Genomic DNA, 21,612 nt, shown 5'->3' with positions numbered 1-21,612 from the left:
AGAAAGAAGGAAAGGTTTGAAAAAAATTGCGGTTGTGTCTTCAGAGTGAAGAATTTCACTGCTGTACAACAGATGTCTTTTTAAAATCAGAAATTGGGGAACGTCACATGGGGGAGATAGGGCTTGAGCTGAGAATTAAAAAATAGAATTTGGAAAGAATAAAAGGAAGGGAAAAAACAATCCTGATGGAGGAAGAATAATTCTGTCCAAAGGCACAAAAGTAGATGTTTTCATGGACTAAGAGGCAGGGTGGGAAGATTGGAATAGCTCTAGGAAAAATGTTAGGGAAAAATAGGAGAAAAGTTTGGGTAGACAAGGTCAGGATATATGATAGCCCTGAAGGTAAATCTGAGTTCAGAATTTATCTTTCATCCAATTAAATATCAATCAACAAGCATTCCTTAAATACCTAGTCCATTCCAGCCACTGTACTAGGCATTGGAGACACAAAGACAAAAACAAATAATAGTCTCAGACTTCAGGGAGCTTATGTTCCCTGTGGGAAAGAATCAACAGTTTCTAAACGGGGGAATCATAGGATTAGAGTTGCACTTTAGAAAACTTACATGGCAGAGGTGTATAAGATAAATGCAAGAAGGCTGAGGGGAAACTAGAGGCAGAGAAGCTGGTTAATAGACTGGTGGAATATTCTCTTCATGGATTTATCAAGTCCTAAACTAGGGTGGAAATGGTGGAACTGGATAGTCAGTCAACAAGTCAACAAGCATTTATTAAGCACTTACTATGTGCCAAGCACTGTGAAGAAAGAAAATATGTGAGATGTGTGTATGTTGCCCATCATCTATCATGGGCAACATCTATCATTCAGAAAACAATGGCAGTGGAATGGGCCAAATCCTTGGAATTCCTCAGATGAGATCGCTGAATGCTCTTGCTAGTAGAACTAAAGCCAAGGGCATGCATGCACAAAGAAGAATTCAGCCACAACAGGGTTAATTTAAACACCGAGGTGCTTGGCCTGAATCAAACTTGAAATCGAAAAGGGGACAGGAGCTTCTAGCAAGGAGCATTTTAAACATCTTCATTAATAATAGCTCAGAATCAGGATTTATTGTAAGTTGGAATAGGAGAAGGGATTGTAAATCAGAATCCGTGAGAGGAAGAGCAAGGGGAAGATATGAGTTCTCATTTAAAATATATTCATATGATTTATGGTTTCAAAGTATGGCAGTGTTGAAATGGAAGGTTTTCGTTTTCATTGCAGTATCAAATCTCATGCCAAAGCATTCCATGCCAGTAGCCCGCATCTCACCCCCTCTCCTTTCAGAAGATGAAGATTCCTTGATCTACCTACTCGTCATGCAAATTGTCTCATCTTCAAGTTATTACTTGGAAAATATTAATCAGATCCTGGGAAATGATGTTTAATTGGCTCATATGCTGAGAAGATTGTCAAGGCATTCAATGATTTTTTTTTCTTTTTGCATTTGAAATAGTATTCAAACGTACTAGAAGAGACAGCTTAAAATTTGTTTCCAGCCAAAATGTCCTGTTAGCTGCCTCCTTGGCACAGGCTGTCCTTTGTGCCTGAATTACTCTGATTCTTTAATAACACTCTCAGAATTCCTAGTGCCCCTTTCAAGGACCAGCTCACATCTTACTTTCTTACTTACTAGACCTTTCCCGATTGTGTTCATTGTTAATACTCAATTACACTGTATTTCACTTTTCCATATACTTTGTATGTAATTATCTTTGAACTTAGTGTATCTTTCCCATCCCCTAACCTGGAAATTTAATATGGGCAGGTTCTTTCTTTCTTTCTTTTCTTTCTATTTTTCTTCCATTCGTTCTTCCTTCCTTCCTTTCTTTCTTTCTCTCTTTCTCTCTCTCTTTCTTTCTTTCTTCCTCCCTTCCTTTCTTCAAGTAAGAGAAATAGAGGAAAAATTGGCAAGACAAATAAGAATGATGCAAGAAAATCAACAGCCTGCTAAAGGAAACCCCCCCAAAATGCTGATGAAAATAACACCTTTAAAATTAGACTAACCCAAATGACAAAAGGGGTCCAAAAGGTCAATAAGGAGAAGAATACCTTAAAAAACAGAATGTGCCAAATGGAAAAAGAGGTCCAAAGACTCACTGAAATCATTCAAAACTAGAATGGAGCAAATGGAAGTTAATTACTTTATGACAAATCAAGAAGTTATAAAACAAAAACAAAAGAATGAAAAAATAGAAGACAATGTGAAGTATCTCATTGGAAAAACAACTGACTTGGAAAATGGATCCAGGAGAGATCATTTAAAAATGACTGGAGTATCTGAAAGCCATGATCAAAAAAAGAGCCTAGACATCATCTTTCAAGAAAGTATCAAGGAAAACTGCCCTGATATTCTAGAACCAGAGAGTAAAATAGAAATGGAAAGAATCCACTGATCTCCTCCCAAAACAAATCCCCAAAGGAAAACTCCTAGGAATACTATAGTCAAATTCCAGAGTTCTCAGGTCAAGGAGAAAATATTACAAGCATCTAGAAAGAAACAATTCAAGTATTGTGGAAAATCAATCAGGATACACAGGACTTAGCAGCTTCTACACTAAGGGATCAGAGGACTTAGAATATAATATTCCAGAGGTCAAAAGAGATAGGATTAAAACCAAGACTCACCTACCTAGCAAAACTAAGTATAATACTTCAGGGGGAAAAATGGAATTTCAATGAAATAGAGGACTTTCAAGCAGTCTTGTTGAAAAGACCAAAGCTGAATACAAAATTTGACTTTCAAATACAAGAATCAAAAGAAGCATGAAAAGGTAAACAGGAAAAAAAAACCATAAGGGACTTATTAAAGTTGAACTGTTTACATTCCTACATGGAAAAATGATATTTGTAACTCATGAGATCTTTCTCAGTATTAGGATAGTTAGAGAAAATATATATGTATGTATATGCCTATATGTATGGATATACACATATATGTATATGTATATATATGTGTGTGTATACATATATAGATATATATATATATATACAGAGAGAGAGAAAGAGAGAGAGAGAGAGAGAGAGAGAGAGAGAGAGAGCAGTATGAGTTGAATATGAAGGGATGATATCTAAAAAAGAAAATTAAGTGTTGAAAGGAATGTACTAGAAGAAAGAGAAAGGGAGAGGTAGAATGTAGTAAATCATCTCACATAAAAGAGGCAAAAAAGAGCTTTTACAATGGAGGGGAAGAGGGGAAAGGTGAGAGAGAATAAGTGAGCTTTCCTTTCATTGGATTTGGCTTCAGGAAGGAATAACATACACACTCATTTGGGTATGGAAGTTTATCTTATTCTATAGGAAGACAGGGTGGAAGGGGATAAGAGGGGGGATGATAGAAGGGATGGCAAATTGGGGGGAAGGAATGAATGGAAGCAAACACTGTGGTAGAAGAACAGGTCAAAGGAAATAATAGAATGAATAGAGGGCAGGACAGGATAGAGGGAAATATTGTTAGTCTTTCACAACTGACTGTTATAGAAGTGTTTTACATGACTGCACATGTGTAACCTATATGGAATAGCTTTTCTTTTCAATGAGGGTGAATGGGGAGGCGGTATGGGAAATTAAAAATGAATGTTAAAAATTGTTTTTACATGCAACTAGCAAATAAGATACATAGGCAATGGGATGTAGAAATCTATCTTGCCCTGCAGGAAAATAGAAGAGAAGGGGAAGGGAGGGAATGATAGAAGGGAGGGCAGACTGGAGGAAACGATAATCAGAATACATGCTGTCCTAGGGTGGGGGTAGAAGGGAGATGAGGAGAAAATTTGAAATTCAAAAATATGTGGAAGTGAATATTGAAAACTGAAAATAAATGATTTTTTTTTAGAGTGTAAAGAGGGTCCTGTGAACCACTGCTCTAGAACAGGGGTTGACAAAATCAGCGGACCACATTCTACCATCTATTTCTATAGACTTGCGAGCTAAGAATGTTTTGGGTTTTGTTGTTGTTGTTTATTTGTTTTGGGTTTTAGTCTTTTCCATTTAAAAAAAGTTTTATTGTTTTTAAAACTATAAAAAAAATTTTTCTTACCCTTCTCCTCCTCAAATTTACAAAAACGGGAAGTAATATGCCTTCAAACCTAGTTTGCTAGCTTGTGCCTAGGCTATATTCCCTCAGTAATCACAGAAGGATCATAGATTTGGAGGTAGAAGGGACCTTAGAGTTTATCTAGTCCACCCTTCTCGTTATATAAATAAAATTCAGAGCAGAGAGCTTAAGTAACTTGTTTACCTCACAGAGTAAGTGGCCTGGCAGAGCTGATATTTTAATCCAGATCCTGCAGTATGTCCATCCCACCAAGAAATTAAAAAGGCAACAGAGGTCAAAGCTTATCCAAAGACTTCTCTCAACTTAGTCGTTTTCCCTGTTTTCACAATCTGGACAGACTTGAGTCTTCTCCTAGGAACCAAAGGTGCATAGCCTTCGCCTCTCAATGACATTTCTTTCTTGGCAAAAGTTTTGTTGGTTTGAACAGCAAGATGCCTGAAAGTATGTTGACAAACTGAACTTGAACTTCATGAGTGCTTCTGCACTGAGGAACTAATACACTTTGCATTTGCCAAATCCTGTATTTTAAGCAGCCAGAATCACATTAGTATCTTTCATAGGGAACAGGCTCTGTAGCCAAGAGAATGCCTGAGATTTGTGGTTTATGGAAGGGATAACATGATTGCTGCAGAGAAAATTTTTGGCAAGACAACCTGTAACTGCAAAGCAGTGGTTAAATTAGATTATGTAGGCTGCATGCAAATTAATTTGTAAGAATATTCAGGTCTGTTGCATACTCCAGTTTCTATGTAAATTAGACTATTGTGTGAGATAAAATACCCAGAAGTATGAAATTCAAACATTTTTAAACTGTTGCCCATAAATTCTTGGGGCTGAGTGAAATCTACTCATTTTTTGCCTTTGTCCTATTTTTTTTTTTTATTTTTAATAGAAAGGCTTGTTCACCAATTTTTTTAAAAAAAAATCAAAGCATCCAATTTGAAAGATAGACTCTCTTAAATTTTTAAGAAAGTTTCATAACAAAAATTTATATAAGAAGGTACACATCTGGCAGAAAGTGGACTAGGTTACCAGAGAAACCTAGGTATTCCCAGAGGGTAAAAGAGTCCATGATAATTAAGGTTAGATTCTCCATTGGGCAATGGGCACATTCCCAAAAACTTCTACCCCAGCCTCTCTTCCCATGAGTTTAAAAGGTATCTCTTTGAACCATTGGTTCAACAACTCAGGAAGACCTGAGTACTAATCTGACCTCAGACACTTACCTAGCCTCACTTAGCCTCAGTTTTCTCTTCCATAAGATGTAGATAGTAATAGCAGTTATCTCACAGAGTTGTTCTGAAGCTTAAATGATTTAATATATGTAAAGTGCTTTGCAAACCTTTAAGCATTACATAAGTTTTAGCTATTATTATAGCCACCTATTCACAACATGAGAAATGAATTAAGTAGCCAAGACCTGGAGAGAAAGACCTGAGTCCTGACAAAATTCAAACTTAGTGGCTTCTTATTGTCTATAGGATGCAGTATTAGCTCCTCTATTTAGTCTTTAAAGCCCTACAGAACCTCTTTCCAGGCTCATTGGACATTACTCTTCCTCCTAAACTCTGATCTAGTCACATTGACTGTCTCTCTGTTCCCATTCATGAGACTCCATCTCCCATCTCTTTGCACTGGCCATCCCCCATCACTATGACAAAGAATGAGTCAAGGTATCACTCCTGAAAGAATTCACTTGGACTATCTCCAGGTTAAATAAAAAACATTTATTGGGGTAATATGCCCAGCAAACTCTGCTCCCCATGGGAGACAGAGCAGTGAACCATGTTATATATACAGTTTCTATATAGTTTGGGGGGCAGCTACTACATCTTAAGAAAATGAGAGAGGGATGTAACAGTAAGTACCACAATATACATGGATGGGGGCATCCTATCACAGGTTCTTTGATCTGCATTCATAAAAGGAAAGGCAACTTTTGAGGGCTTAACAACCACTTTAATCAAGCACATTCCTTTAACCAAACACATATATCATTCATACACATCACATCATATTATTACACCTAATTTAGGAGAATCAGCACCCTGAACTTCAAAGAAAATACAGAGAAATTAAAGATCAACAGACCTGGCTTCCTCCACCTGAATTCAACAGATAGTTGGACTCCAACTGTTGGACCATAGTTACCAGAGAGGGAATATGACATCTGGGTTTTCAAAGCTGTACATCCTTAAAGTGGCTTCCCAGAGTCCTTGTCTGGCCAAACAAACACTTCCAGTCAGTAAGCCCCAAAGTAAAACCTCAACTCAGAGTATTTATACCATTTTTTAGAGCCAGAGGGCATCACAGCTCTTGTGAACCAGTTCCTCATTAACAAAGGTCATGGACCTCCCTACAAATCTTGCCAGGCCCAACAATGGGTGGGAAAGATCCTCCTTCATCACATTATTCAGAGGCACTATCCTTCTTGATTATACTAAAAAAAAAAAAAAAAAAAAACAGCAAAAGATCCTATTTTGCTTGTTATTACAGGGGAACAGGAGAGGGGAGGGGAACTTGCTCTGGAGTGTCTGGAATGTCAGGTATTTGGGAGTGCTTTGTGAAAGCACACAGATAAATCCACAGTGGGGATATCAATGCATAGTCCTCTTGAGCACTTTCTGGTTGGTCACATCCTGCATCATATCTCATATCTCACATCCTGCATCCTGTTTGTCCCATCTGCCTGGAACATTCCTTTCCACCTCATCAACTAGAATGTACCGCACCCTTACTTCTACTTCATAGAGCCCCTCTCATTCTTAAAGATCCAGTTCACTCACCATTTGCATAAAGATTCTGCATGAAATATTCTAATCTATGTGTCTCTTCTCCCTGAAACTATATACTATTTAGGTAACTAGTTTCATTGTACTTGTGCTTGATAATTGCATATCTATACAGTATATGATTTTATGTGTTCGTGTTGTCTCCCCCATTAAAATGAGGGCTCCTTGGGAATAGGAGTTTTTTATTCTTTGAACTTGTGGCCCCAGTGCCTGGCACAGTACTTGGCATGAAGTAGGCACTTACTAAATGCTTGATGAATTGATTGTGTATGATTTAGACTTAAAGTCTTGAGTAAAATGGACATGTATCATGTGGAAGACTGCAACTCCTCAGTGACTAGAGTCAGGAAGACCTGAATTCAAACTGGGTCTCAGGCACTAACTAGCTGTACGATCCTGAGCAAGTCACTTAAACCCAGTTTTCCTTAGTTTCCTCGTCTGTGAAACAGAGATAATAATAACCTCCCAGGGCTGTTGTGAAGATCAAATTAAATAATAATTGCAAAGCACTTAACATAGTGCCTGGCACTGACTAGGTACTACATAATTGTAAACTATTATCATTAGCTATTATGGTACCCCCAATATCTAGCATAACTCTTAACATAGCAGACACTTAATAAATGTTGAATTGAATTGAACTCTCTCCCTTCCTCTCTCTTTCTCCCTTTCCCTTCTCCCTCTCTCCCTCCTTTCCCTATTTCCCTCTCTTCTTGCTCTTGCTCTCCCTCTCCTCAAAGGTTGTGCCAATTCTCAGTGACATTTTATTTAAAGGGAAATTAAAGAGAAACCCCCTAAAGGACTCTGGCATTAATCAACCAAAACCAAGCTTCAAAAGCTGTGGCCACCATCATCAGACCTCAGATTGTACCCTAAGATTTCTTTAAGATTGCCAATACAGGAATGGATACGATAAAATATGCTGCCTAGCAGAGCAGAGTTGTGGGGAGAGCAGGGAGAGTCTAAGGGACTATCTTCCAGTAGCTCTAGAGTTAGCTGAACAGGTGGCATATAGGCAACCATATAGGTCTTGTTGGTGAAGTGGGGATATAAAGATTCCAAACTGTTTACCATAAAGTATTTCTTGCCCAATAAAGGCAAGGGCAGCTGTTCACATGAAGTAGAAGGGGGTGGCTGATGCATTGGTAGTTGGTATGAAGTTTATTAGAGAACTCCTTGTATCTTTGTAGCAACATCTGCCCAATTGCTTTATCACAAAATGGCTGCCTTGCATTCTATTAATGAAGCCGAAATTATTATTTCATGAATATATATAGAGTTCTTGGGCCTGTGAGAAGAGCAGCTGGTACCAATTCTGGCTCCTTTTGTTAGGTTGCTGCTGCTGCTGCATGGAACATGTTTGTTAAAGAATTAGTAATTTCATTTACTAATATTAAATAAAAAATAAAATTATTTTATAATTTATTATTGTAATAATAAATTTTAAAATATAATAAAACACTAATAAATTTATTTTATAATTTATCACAATAATAAATTATAAAATATAATAAAATCTAATATTAAATAATAATAAAGTAAGTCATTTAAATTACCATTTAGAGACCCACCCACCCACCCAGCTACCCACACCTCTTTTTAAAGAGAAGTAAACTTTGGACAAGAGAGGTTAAAAGATTTGTCCAATAGAACACAGTTAGCATAAGAGTTAGAATTAAACTCTAATTTCCTGGCTCCCATGTCCTATGCCTGTGCCACTGGACTCTTTTCTGTGATGTCTCCCTTCATTATTTCAACTCCCACTGCATTTCCTCACTCTGTCTCAGGATTCTACGACACTGGTTTTGATTGAGAGAATGAGCTCTGTCTGGCTTGTGACTTCCAAATCAAAGAAAAAGTAATAATTTCCTTCTGGTGTAAGCTTCAGAGATCAAATAGTATTGTTATTTTTATATTGTTTTTGAAACTTGAAAGGATTTGAGAATGGATCTGGGGACAATGTAACCACAGAAAAGAGCTCAGAGAAGAAAAAAATTATTTTAAAAAACCTATGTTTTTGAGTTAGTGGAGACAAAAAATTTGGCAAACATTATGTTTGTGGCGGATGATAGTGTTCTCTAAAGATATTAAGTGACATTCTATGAGGGATCAGAACAAGAGATGTTAAAAAGTAGGAGTATGCATAGGAACCTAAAGAAATGAGTATGAAGCTGGAGTATAACAAAACAGGTTGTAAGTTATGAATTCAATTATAAATGTAGGCCTGAAATGTCTTCTGGCTAGAAGAGATGTTTTGGCAAACAAAACTAGTGAGGTCCTTTTAAACTTCAAGGAGATAGTTTTTAGCTACACTGATTCATTCAAGTTAAACATTTCTAGTGAAAGGCTGTACCAGTACTAAAGACCTAGACTCACACAGGCTAGGCTCGGGGTAGGTAGCGTAACAGCAGGGAGCCTGACATACACAGGAGGGCCTGCTGTACAGGTTTCTAGATCTGCTTTTTTCAAAAGAAAGCAACTTTTGAGGAGTCAACAATCTACTTTAATCAAGCACGTATATCATTCACTTAGTTCAGGGGAAAAAGTCAGCACTCTGAACTTCAGAAAAAATGCAAACAGAGAAATAAACAGACAGGGCTTCCAACTGTTTGACCATAAGCAATACATACATAGTTATCAGAGAGAGAAGCACCAACATCTGGGTTTTCAAGCTGGGGGACTCCTTAGAGGCTTCCCAGAATCACATCTGGCATACAAACCTTTTCCAAAAACTAAGCCAGTAAACCACCTCACTTCAGCTTATTTATATACTTTTCAGAGTGAGAGGGCATTACATCCCTTGAGAACCAGTGCCTCATTAGAAATGAAGAAAAGGTGTGAACCTTCCAACAACAACAACAAAAAACTTCCCCTAATCAAGCTGCCTTTAATGGGCAGGCCAATTAATGGGTGGGGAAGATCTTTAACTCTCCTAAGCATCAGGTAAAGTATTCTTTGGTTCTTGACCCACCCAGTGTTTTCACTGAGAGCCTCAGCAGTTGGCTCATTCTAGCCCATCCCCAGGGTTTTTTCCTAGAGATTAATGAAAATTTAGCTTATTCCCAGGTCTTCCTCCAAAGGTGGGGGGAGGTCCCCCAGCTTCCTTGCAAACACCAAAAATAAGACATCAAATGTAGGACAGACTTTACTTAAGTCAACAAAAATGCAAAGGACTCCTACTTAAACCCATTAATAGTGAAAATAATTCTTGTGTACTTCCTTCATTAGTACATCTTTCAGACTTACTACTGGGGTTCATTCCATCAAAAAAGTGGGAGGAAACATTTAGTGATTTGGGAAGTCTGGATTCTACTCCTACCTCCAGCAGTTCCCAGAAGTGAAGGTGGCATGCTGATTAATTTCTCTGGGCTACAATGTTCTGCATATGCATTGGAGGCTAGCAATGTTTGCTTTGATTCTAAGGAAAAGTCAGTTGAAGCTTCATTTTGAGCTCCTCAGAGGAAAAGTATATCTCAAGATGTTGTACCTTGCCCAACTGATATTCAGCCTCAGAAAGAGGAATCAAGGAGTCCTGAGGATGCCTCCACTGGAAGAGGAGACAAAGTCATTTCTTATGAAGAAATGGACCTATTAGAGGTGTTGAAGCATCTCCAGATATGTAATATATTGTGCCAAGTGCTAAGGTACAAAGATAAATAAGACCTGATCTCTGTCTTTAAGGAGCTGGTAGGGTGTGCATAAGTTAAGTAGTACAAATTAAGTTATGAGAAGTACAGAAGAAAAGTCTAAATAGAATATAAATGAAAGAGAGATCACTCCTAATTGGGAAGTTGAGCGAAGGTTTCATGCATGAAGTAGCATTTGATAAGAGTCTTAAGGGAGGGGAGGGATTTCAATAGGAAATAACAGAGGAGGGCATTCTGTGTTCAGTATGGACCAAGGCACAGAAGCAGAGTGGAAAAGAAAAGATGAGCAACTGCTCATCAGGTCTGGATCACAAATATATGAAATGTGAGATAAGCCAGAAAAAGTGAATTGTGATTGTGAAACAGGCTTGGATCCATTAGTGTTTAGGGCCAACATAGGGAATAACAGAATTGGGTTTTGTTGGTCCTTCGTTTCAGAAGAGGACCATGACATCAGGAAAATGATTATATGACTTGCAGTTGACTTTGATTTGAGTGAGCCAGGGTTATACAAAGTCACCAGCCTCACTTTCTCCTCCAGAGCCATCTGGGTCCAGTGGCCAGATATTCATCAGGATGACTGGAGATGGCTTAGGATGTAATGGGAGACTCTTGCCCTTTTAGGCTAAGGCCTTTTCAGGTTCTCAACTTTGAGTGAGGTAATGCCTATTCAGTAAATAGGCCTCTTTAAGAAGTGAGTCAAGGAATGGCCTCTTTAATTTAAAAAAAATCAGACTGGGAGGGGAAGACTCTCAGGGTTGCTGGTCAAAAGACAAGCAGTTACTATTGACATTCACTCTGAGCCTGGAGGGCCCAAAATACAGTCCAAGGGAATAAGCTTTTTTCAATTATTATCTCATTTGATCATCTTAACAGCTGTGCAAGGTAGGCACTATTATTATCCCCATAGACTTGCCCACACTCACACATCCAGTCAGTGTTTGAGGCCATATTTCAACTCGGATCTTTCTGACTCCAGACCCAGCACTCTAGCCATTGCACCACCTCTGAAGAATTTAAAAAACTCCAAATTGTACTGTCACTGAAAATAAATCTTCAGACTGCTCTCAGTTCATCATACCCAGTTATTTCTCTAAATAGAAAAAATAAAAGACATCTGAATGGCATTCTATATAGAAATCTATTCAACTGAAAATTTAAATTTAACATGAAATTTAATGTGTCATTTACATACATACCCTGAGAACTGAATACCATTTTTTTTCCTTTCCATTAAATAAATGTTTTTTATCTCCATCTGGAAACAGTAGGATTATGATACACAGCTTGTCTGGATGAGGGCACAATCAAATTACAGTGATAGGATTTCAAATTTCTGTCCATAACTGATGAGTGAGAGTGATTTTTAATTTGTTTTTGACGTATCATTTTGGTCTTAACAACTTAGCAAAGGTATTTTGTAGCCTCAGGGCACATGATGTAAGAAAAAGAGCCCTGGGTTAGAAGTCAGGAGATTCAGGTTCTATTTTTCCTTGAACAAATTATATACTACATCTGGGCTTCATTTTAGTCACCTGTAAAATGAGGGGGTTAGCAGAGCATTGACCAAATAGTTCTTACAAGAAAGACTGGAAGCTATTCCAAATCATAGCAAATATTGGTCCAAGTCACTAACAGTAAGAGAAATACAAATCAAAAGAAACCTTGTATTCAGTAAATTGGCAAAGATGACACATGAAGGAATCATATTAAAGAAGCTATGAGAAAATAGATATATAGACACACTGGTAGTAACATGCAAGATGAAAAAAAAAGATACATCAAGTTTCCCTTTGACTCAAAGACTTTTTCCAGGCCCATTCCTGAAAGAGGTAAAAAATAGGAATGAAGGTCCCTATTTACCAAAATATTCATAACAGGATTTTTCTGGCCTAAAGAATAAGAAACAAAATAGGTGTACTTCAGGTGGGGAATGGCTAAATAAATTATGGTATGTGAATGTAATGAAAAATCACTATCATGTAAGAACTGATAAATGTGAGAAATTCACTGAAACTTGAGAAGACTTATTTGAACTGATACAGAGTAACCTAATTAGAACCAAGGTCATTGACCTAGAACTAGAAGCAGGGGCTTACTGGAGTTTGTAAGAGCTGATTGTTAATTTTTTAGTGTGTGTTTACAACTTGGATATCACTTAACACTGACAAATCAGGGTTTAATTTATTATTTGGTACATTGTATAGCAAAGAATTATAGAGGCCATCCAATCCAACTCTCCCATTTTGTAGATGAAAACAGTGTATACAGTGACTACAATGTCAACGAAAAGATCGAAACTTTAAAACTGAATGTTTTATAATTAGGATGACTAAGCTTGACCCCCAAAGAAAAGATGAGAAAATGTATCTCCTTCCATTGGAAAAAGTGAAGGACTGTGGATGTAGAGTACCACATATGCTGTCATGGACTGGTTGATTTTGAAAAAAAGAAAAAGAAAAATTCCTAAATATGTATGAGGAATATGAAAGAGAAATGTAGTATAAAATGTAACATAAAAGAGAATGCTCAAGGGTAGAAGAGGGGAAAGGAGCTGTACGTATTCAAAATGCAAAATAAAAGCAAAAGACATCAAAACGTTTTTAAAAACAAAAGTAATGTGTAGAGAATTCATGTTACATTCTTATGCTTCACAGCTGATGTGAATGGTTAACTTTTAATTAATGCTTTAAACTTTGCCAAGTACGTTACTTACTTATCTCATTTTCCCCTCAGAACAAATCTAAAAGGTAAATGCTGGTTTTTGTTATTGTTCAGACATGTCCAATGCTTTGTCACCCCGTTTGGAGGCTTTTCTTAGCAAAGATATTGGAGCAGTTAGCTATTTTCTTCTCTAGCTCATTTTACAGATCAGAAATTGAGGCAGAGTTAAGTGACTTGCCCAGGGTCACACAGCTAATAAATATCTGAGGTCAGATTTGAACTCTTGACGATGGGTCTTCCTGATTCTAGACCAATACTCTGTGCACTATGGTACCACCTAGCCTCCCCAAATGTTATTATTACCCTTATTTTATAGATGAGAAAACTGAGACTCAGAGGAGGGTAAGTAACCTGCGCTGGGTCCCACATTTAGTCTCTGAGATGGTACTTATATCCAGGTCTTTATATTCTAAATCTAGCATTCTATCTATGATGCCAAGAAACCTCCCCAAATTAATGCTAAATTCACTTTATGGTGCATAACAACTAAAATGGTGCAATAATAAAAAAAAATATAGTGGATGATCTAGAAGATCCCTTCCATCTTTGAAATTCTATAAGTCCTGCTAACTATGGAGAGTATCCAATGTATCCTCAAATCATCCCAGCCTAACAGAATCAGTTTGTACTTCCTAATCTTGAGATATGGAAAGAGTATGTGACTTAATAATGGTAGCTAGTATATGTACTTTGTTGTTTGCAAGGCATTTTGCAAATATTATCTCATTTTACCATCAATATCAACTCTGAGATGTAGATACTATTGTTGTTGCTTAGTTGTTAGTCATGTCCGACTCTCTGCAGTCCCATTTGGGGTTCTCTTCGCCAAGATACTGGAGAAGTTTGCTATTTCCTTCTCCAGCTCATTTGACAGATGAAGAAACTTGGACAAACAGGGTTAAGTGACTTGCCCAAGGTCATGCAGTTAGTAAGTGTCAGAGGTCCAGATCCACTGCTTTGTCCCCCGCATCACTTAACTGCCCCTAAGTTATTTATCTAAGATCACAGAGCAGAGACAAAGACTAAAATCCAGGCTTAGTGGTACAATTCAAAGACTACTCTGGAGTCAAATGATCAGAATTCAAATCCCAATTCTGTTGTCTGTGTGATATTTGGCATATGACTTAACCCCTCTAGACCTCAGTTTCCTCATCTGTAATAAGAATGGGCTGTAATCTTTAAATTGAAAGGATTGTAATAGGTTGACTCCAAAGTCCCATCCAGTTCTAAATATATGATTCTCTATGTCCACTTATGTGTTCTCTCTACTAGTCAGTGATACCCTGTGAGCCTTATTCATATGCAAAAGCTGGTTCTATAGTTTGTGCTCCAAATATGTTCTTTCCTCTCTCCTCAGATTTCATTGCCTCTCTAACTCTTCATTGCTCCTCTTTAACTTTATAGTTCCTTCCTTCTGGGGATTGGTCAACTCAGCTTGGAATCTTTGCTCTGTTGGAAAAAGACAGTCACCAGTCAACATAGAAACCAGTCATATGATCTTCGACCCTTTCCTAACACCGCTACGTATCAACACTGGTGGCAGAAAGGTAAAGAGCACTGTTATGCTTGGTATATTAAAATAAGGATGAGGTAATGTTAATTACTACCACATACTTTAGCCTGCTGCTGTCCTCTTAACAAAATAGTCTATCTTTCCTCTTTGGAATTCCATAAGCTTCAGACAAGATGTCAACAAATTTGTATTACATGTAAATTACACATTATCACTTTTCTCACCAGCTATTGCAGCCGTCATCCTTCTAATTACCTTGTACCTCTTGGAGATTGCCCAAGGTCTTGTCCCCCCTACCTTCCAAAGGTCAGGAAATAGTATGCTACATTACTTGCAAAGCACATTAGGAGAACAGATTGCTCTCTGAAATGTATTTACCTGGGTCCTCAATGACTTCTTTCTCCCTTGACCAATCTTTAACTTAAAGAGAGACAGAGAGAAAGAGAGATCTAATGTGTATGTATAAGTATATATACATATATATGTATATGTGTGTATAGGTCTCTCTCCATATATACATACGTATAGATAGGTAGATAGATAGATGATAGATAGATAGATAGATAGATAGATAGATAGATAGATAGATAGATAGATAGATATTTAATGGGATATAAAGGAAGGAAAAATAGTAGTAAGTTCAGACCTTAACCATCATGGGATAAAAACAAACAAAAATGACCTTAGATGATTTATTTTTAAAAAATCAATAATTAATCTTCTTAGAGGGATCTTGTGGGCTAGGAATGTCACCTCATTCACAGAAATGCTTAGGTCTGCTTTGTGGTACCTACACCAAACCTGGTCCCTGAGATGATGATCTGGTCTTTAATTTGTACAGCAACACAGCCTCAGTTGTTCTGACTCCCCACACTATTCTCATTTTCTTGTGTTAGCATTTTTCTTCACCATTATATTTCCATCTAACTTCCTTCTGATAATAAGTTGATACTAAAGGGGGGAAAAAAAACTACACATGGAAAGTTGTACTTGAAGGTTATTTAACTGCTGTGAATTTAAGAATGTTTTAAAGGATTTCTCCTGCAAGGAAATGAGGCTTGAAATGACAATTTTTGGTTCTTTTTGTTTTTGTGTGTTGTTGTTTTGGGAGAGTACTAATTATCCAGAATTCTGGATAATTTGAGTTCTCTGCTTCTCCTCTCTTCTTTTGCCTATTGGCCACATCAGTGCTCATTAATCTCTCTGCCAGACCTGCTTCCCAATTTGATTGAGGTCCTGATGTAATTAGAAAGAGATTCTTTCCCCTTAGATACTCTGGATTTTTGTCATGTCATTGTCAGAAAGTCTAATGAGTCCTTAAGGAGCTGTCAGTGCGTTACTCAAATTATATACCAGGAACTGAAGGATTGTGTGCAACTGGATGCTAAAATATGCCTTCTCTGAAGTTTAAGTTCATAAAGCTAACTTGTTCTTGTTAACATAAACTTGTTCTATTCACCCCTGTGGAGTTTGTATGTTGTCCTAGGTATTCATGGATTCTTTCATGAACTATGCCAGGAAAGGGCCCTGCAAACATCACATTCCCCAACTTCCAGAAAGGATCAGTCAAACTTAGAGAGCTTTTAGAATACCCATGTATACAAACTTTTTTTTTTTTTTTTTTTTGAGACAAGCTCTCCCTAGTTTCTTTTCAGTTCAGGCTATGTCCAGCAACCACAAACAGCCTGACATCACTGCTAATTGCCCTGGGAATTTTGACCCTACTTCATTACCAATCTGGGTTGGTTCACCTTTCCTTAAGCAACCTGGCTTCTTCCATTCTCCCTGTCCTATTCCCCGTGACTCACTGTATTGGTATTGGAATTAGTGGGAACATTTGATCAGCTTTAATTCTACTGAAGCTCAGAACTCCTTAACTCAAGCAATCCACCACTCAGCCTCACCAGTAGCAGAGACTACAGGCATGTGCTACCACTCCTGGCCCACACTTTGAAGACATATTTTAAGCTATGTGTACTTGTGAGTTGATTCACTGGTATTTGAGAAAGGAAAATTGCACCATGGTTAGTGTTTTGATTTGAATTAAATACCCTTTCTAGGTGGGGTATCTATAAATCCTGGAATTATATGCTTTATTTTGCTCATGAGATAAGTGATTCATAAATTAACCACACTTTCTAGCTCTCTCCAAAGATGTTTATGTGGTTTCTGAATCCTGTAAGGCACTTTCCCTTTTATTCAAATCCATTTTCAAATATTTGGGCTATTGGAAACATAAATATTTGTATCTGACACCATGTGTGCTGTCAGCCATCAGCGGAGTTGTTGAATTGTCTGATGCTTCTGTTTACATTTCCAAAAGGTGGGAAATGCAATCCAGGTGGTGTGAGGATAAATGGACTGGCACTGACAGAATTCAAATATTGGAGCCAATAACTAAACTGCGGTGATAACTTTTTTTTTTTCATTTCAGTTTGTAAAATTTGATGCATTGAAAATAATCATTGCAAGACACTCTGAGGAAGTATAGATTTTAATAGCTATTCTTAATGAGATGTTGCCTCTCTGGATACTTTGTGATACTTTCCCAGAATGGTCTTTCAGGAAATCATTGGGGTAGGCAAGCGCTTTCCTAAGAAAGGAAAATATAATTAATCAATCAGTATTAAGCATCTACTGTGTGCCAAGTCTCAGGGATATAAAACAGAAAAGGAAACAATCTCTCCTCAGGAGGAACTGAGAAACAACATGACGGCTTTATCTTTAGTGAGGAAGGGAAAGGAGGAGAAGAAGCCCAGGACAGATGGTATGGTTTTATCACTGTGGTGAGTTTGGAGACAGTCAGACTGTTGTCCTCCACACCCTTTAAGAAATGTATATAACAAAAAAAACGGTTTATAAATAGCTATATAAGACAAAATTTAGTGGGGTTTTGTGTGTGTGTGTGTGTGTGTGTGTGTATGTGGGTGTGATTTAAAGAGAGACCAAGTATTTTGCAAATCTGACATGTGCTGTGTACCAGCGCACTGTTGACAATAATCACAGTAACAATGTATTTGGTTTTGGTTGGTTTTTTTAAACATATTAACATCTTTCTTGAAGTTGCTTTAAATATACCTGGCTCATGAAACCACTTGAGCAATGGGCCTGCCTTGTTACTGCATTTTTGTTTCAAAATCTTTAACATGGTACGTTGCTCTCTGATGATGAATTAAGAGCTTTTCTCAGCATGAGCTCAGATTGAAATTCAACCTCAAATCAGAAACATAAAAAGGTTTATTCACTGGGTTTCAATAATTAGATGGTAATCAAGATCAACTATGTCACCAGCATTATAAAGGACATTTGTTTTTCTTTTAAAGATGTGCTTCCTTTCTCTAGTAAATCACTCCTCTTAACCACTCACTTTTCTCCTCTAGTTTATATTAGGGAATCTAGTTATCTGACCTCGCATGAATGATCACTAGTGGACTCCTGGACCAACTGTAAAAACATAGACTCTCAAGAATTTAAAGAGATGTTATAGAGCACTAGTCCAACGTGGACCTTAAGTATAAAGCTCTATTAAATCATTCCCAACTGATGGTCACCTAGTCCCTATTCCAATGTTCTTCCATGGTGCAATGGATAAACCACTGTAATTGGAGTCAAAAGATCAAGGTTCAAAGTCAGGCTGTGCCACTTACTAGCTATGTGACCCCAGGCAAGTCAATTAACCTCTTTGAGCCTCAGTTTCTCCTTCAGTAAAATGGAAAGCACACCATTTGTACTACCTACTTCATGGTATTGTTATAAGGAAAGTGTATGAAAGTGTATCGAAACATATATAAACATGCTTTGTAAAGCCCTGCATAAATCATCATTGCTCAGAATGTAGCCCATTATATTTCTGGACAGCTCAAAGTTTTAGGAATTTTTTTCCCCCTTATATTAATAAAATCTGCTTCTCTGCACTTCCCATCTATTCGTTCTGCTCTGATCTTCCCTGGGACCATCTTCTGCATGAACGTCCTTCAAACACCGAAAGATGACTGATTGCATAAACCCTGAATCTTCTCTTCTCCTGACTAAATCACTCTGACTTTATTAAAATGACTCCAAAAAGCTGTAATAAGGAAGGGGCAATAAATTGTGAACGGTTGTGGGACATCTCTCATTTTTGCTTACGATTAGAACAAGGAATCCATTATTAAGAGGTATGGAGAAATATCTAAAGTGATTCTTTTTGACAGTGGAAAAATGGAAAAGGTCTTAGCTAATGCTTCATAGTTCAAACTACTCATACAACCCAGAAAATGCTGTAATCCCTCCTTCTCTACATCTCTGGCTCCATTGTTTATACCATTAGGCTAAGCCTCCATTTTCATCTGTGGGCAATTAGATTAGGCTATTTCATACGGTTTTGCATCCATTCCAAATCTGTGAAACCTTTGTGAAGACTATATACCCTTTTTCATAGAATCATTGAGTAAAAATAACTATATCTCTTTAAGGCTTACAAATCATGCATATATGTATATGTATATACACATGTATTATACATGCATATGCATATATGTATATTGTGAAAGATGTGGGTAAATTTTTATACATACATATATATGTACATGTAAATTATATGTACACACACACATATATATGTATATATATATATATGTATATAATTTAAGCCTTAAAACAAAATTCTGTGAGGTAGATATTACTAACCCTATTTTAGAGGCAAAACTGAGTAAAGATGGGTAAACACTTTTTCCATGGTCCCATTTCTCATAAATGTCAAAAGTTATATTTGAATTTGTCTTACCTATTCCAAGCCCAGAACTCTATCACCCTGGGGTTTAGATTAGCTAGTTCAATTTCCTTCTTTTATAGATGAGAAAACTGAAGTACTGTGAAAAATTAAGTGATCCAACCAAGGTCACATAGGTAGTAAAATAGCAAAGCCAGAACTGGGATACAAGTCTTCTGACTCCAAATTTCTAGCACTGCCATTATCCCTGGTTCATACCAAACATCAGGTAGTTTTTTAAAAAAAAAATTTGCATATGTGTTGTTATTCCTTTCAGTTCAACAAATGTTGATGTTACTGTGCTCAAATCATTGTACTGAAAAAAGATGATAGAAAAGCAAAAAGGAACCAGCCCCTGCCTGCCAGGGCCTTACATTCTACTCAGAGAGTACAACATGAACACAGATAAATATAAAACAAGGCCAAGAGTAGAAAGAGTCCATAGGGAGATCACATAGAAAGCTAAATTTTTTTCAAAGGAGAGAGCACCAATGGAGGGAGCGGGGAGTACTTAAAGGAGGAAGTAAACTAAACCTGCTGGGAAGGGAAAGTTTTGGAAAGTGGAAATAAGGAAAGAATGTAGTGAGGGTGTAGGAAAAAGTGCTATTTGGATGCATGGAGGTGGCAGAGGAAATATCTACCTGGTAGAAGAGTAAATGGTCCTGTTTGGTGGGCAGGCAGAATGCAAACAAGTGTAAAATTCTATAACATTACAGGGATTGATTGAAGCCAGATTGTGGACTGCCTTAAATTTTAAACCAAGGTATTTATACTTTATCCAAGAATAATAAAATGTAAGTAAAAGTATTAAACAGCAGGTGATAGATAAGTTCATGTTTATGTGTATATATTACATGTATGTATAGGTATTACATATGTATGTACATGATATACTTCAAATATTAATACTATATATTTATATCTATCTATATATAAAATGTGTTGTTGTTCATTTGTTTCACTCATGTCTGACTCTCTGTGACCCCATTTGGGGCTTTCTTGGCAAAGATACTAGAGTGTTTTACTGTTTCCTTCTCTAGCTCAGGAAATTGAGGTAAACAGGGTTAAGTGACTTGACCAGGGTCACACAGCTAGTAGGTATCTAGGCTCAATTTGTTCTCAGGAAAAGAAGTCTTGACTTCAGGCACAACACACCATTCACTGTGCCACAGAAAGACAGAGAGAGAGAGACAGAAAGAGAAAGAAACAGAAAAAGACAGAGAGAAAGAGAGAGAAATATACTTACCTATATATTTTACTTATTTTGCTCATGCAGAGGTAGTATGTTATTGTGGATAGAATATCAGGCAGAAGTGTGCTAGCAAATATTTAACATCTAGCTCTCCAAAAACTTATAACACTTCAAAGTTTAATTTCAGTTATTAATATTTTATCCACCACTTTAAAGTCTAGATAATCGACACAAAATCAGCCCTGAGTTGTGGTATTTGCCAATTTCCAATGTATTAAAGCTAAAACTGAAAATCTGACAGAAGCTGGCTTCAGTGTACCCCAAATGCTAGGCTTAGACAGAGTTGAATTCAAATGATCATCTCTGAAACTTTCTGCCTGTAAAGACCCTGGGCAAGTTACTTAACAATGTCTTCGTGATTTAGGCAGTTGACTTGGGACTTATCTACACTGTTCTATATGGTTTGACACCTAGAAAGGGGAGAATAGAGTTCCTCAAAATGACAAAAATAACATAGATCGTTTCCATATAATCATTATGATAATATGTGAGACCGTTTTGTGTTGTGAATTAAGACCTGGTCTTTTGCTGGGTTCAAATCTCACCTGTGTCTGAATTATCCTGGGTTGGGAGCCCATTTAACCAAACTACACAGAAAATGCAGCTATATATTGATGGAAGGAATTTCCTCATCTGGGAGTTCCCTATCATTGAGGAAATCATGGCTCTATCCCCTAGGCCACATAATAACTCAGATTTATATGGAACTTTACAATTTGCTTTTCTCTGAGCAATATTATGGTATAGGCAGGAAATGTCTTATCATTATCCTTTTACAGATGAGAAAACAAACTAAGTTGTGACTTCTTTACAATCACATATATAAGAAGTCATAGAGCTGGCATTAGACCTCAGTTCTTTTGATTTTGAGTCCAG

At 37.2% G+C, this 21,612-nt stretch overlaps 1 protein-coding gene across 1 annotated transcript in view; it reads left to right on the top strand.

The window, feature by feature from the left end:
• The window catches only part of CA10 (carbonic anhydrase 10), a 718,916-nt gene that overhangs the window by 284,027 nt on the left and 413,277 nt on the right, over nucleotides 1-21,612 (top strand). Inside the window, exon 3 of the mRNA XM_072646737.1 lies at nucleotides 14,626-14,768. Coding sequence (XP_072502838.1) covers nucleotides 14,626-14,768 — 143 coding nt within the window. The remainder of the gene's footprint in view (nucleotides 1-14,625; nucleotides 14,769-21,612) is intronic.

The sequence above is a fragment of the Notamacropus eugenii genome, chromosome 2 (genome assembly GCF_028372415.1).
Source record: "Notamacropus eugenii isolate mMacEug1 chromosome 2, mMacEug1.pri_v2, whole genome shotgun sequence".
NCBI classification, from domain to species: domain Eukaryota; kingdom Metazoa; phylum Chordata; class Mammalia; order Diprotodontia; family Macropodidae; genus Notamacropus; species Notamacropus eugenii.
The sequence above is the reverse complement of the archived record's forward strand: the minus strand, read 5'-3'. Positions and strand labels throughout refer to the sequence as shown.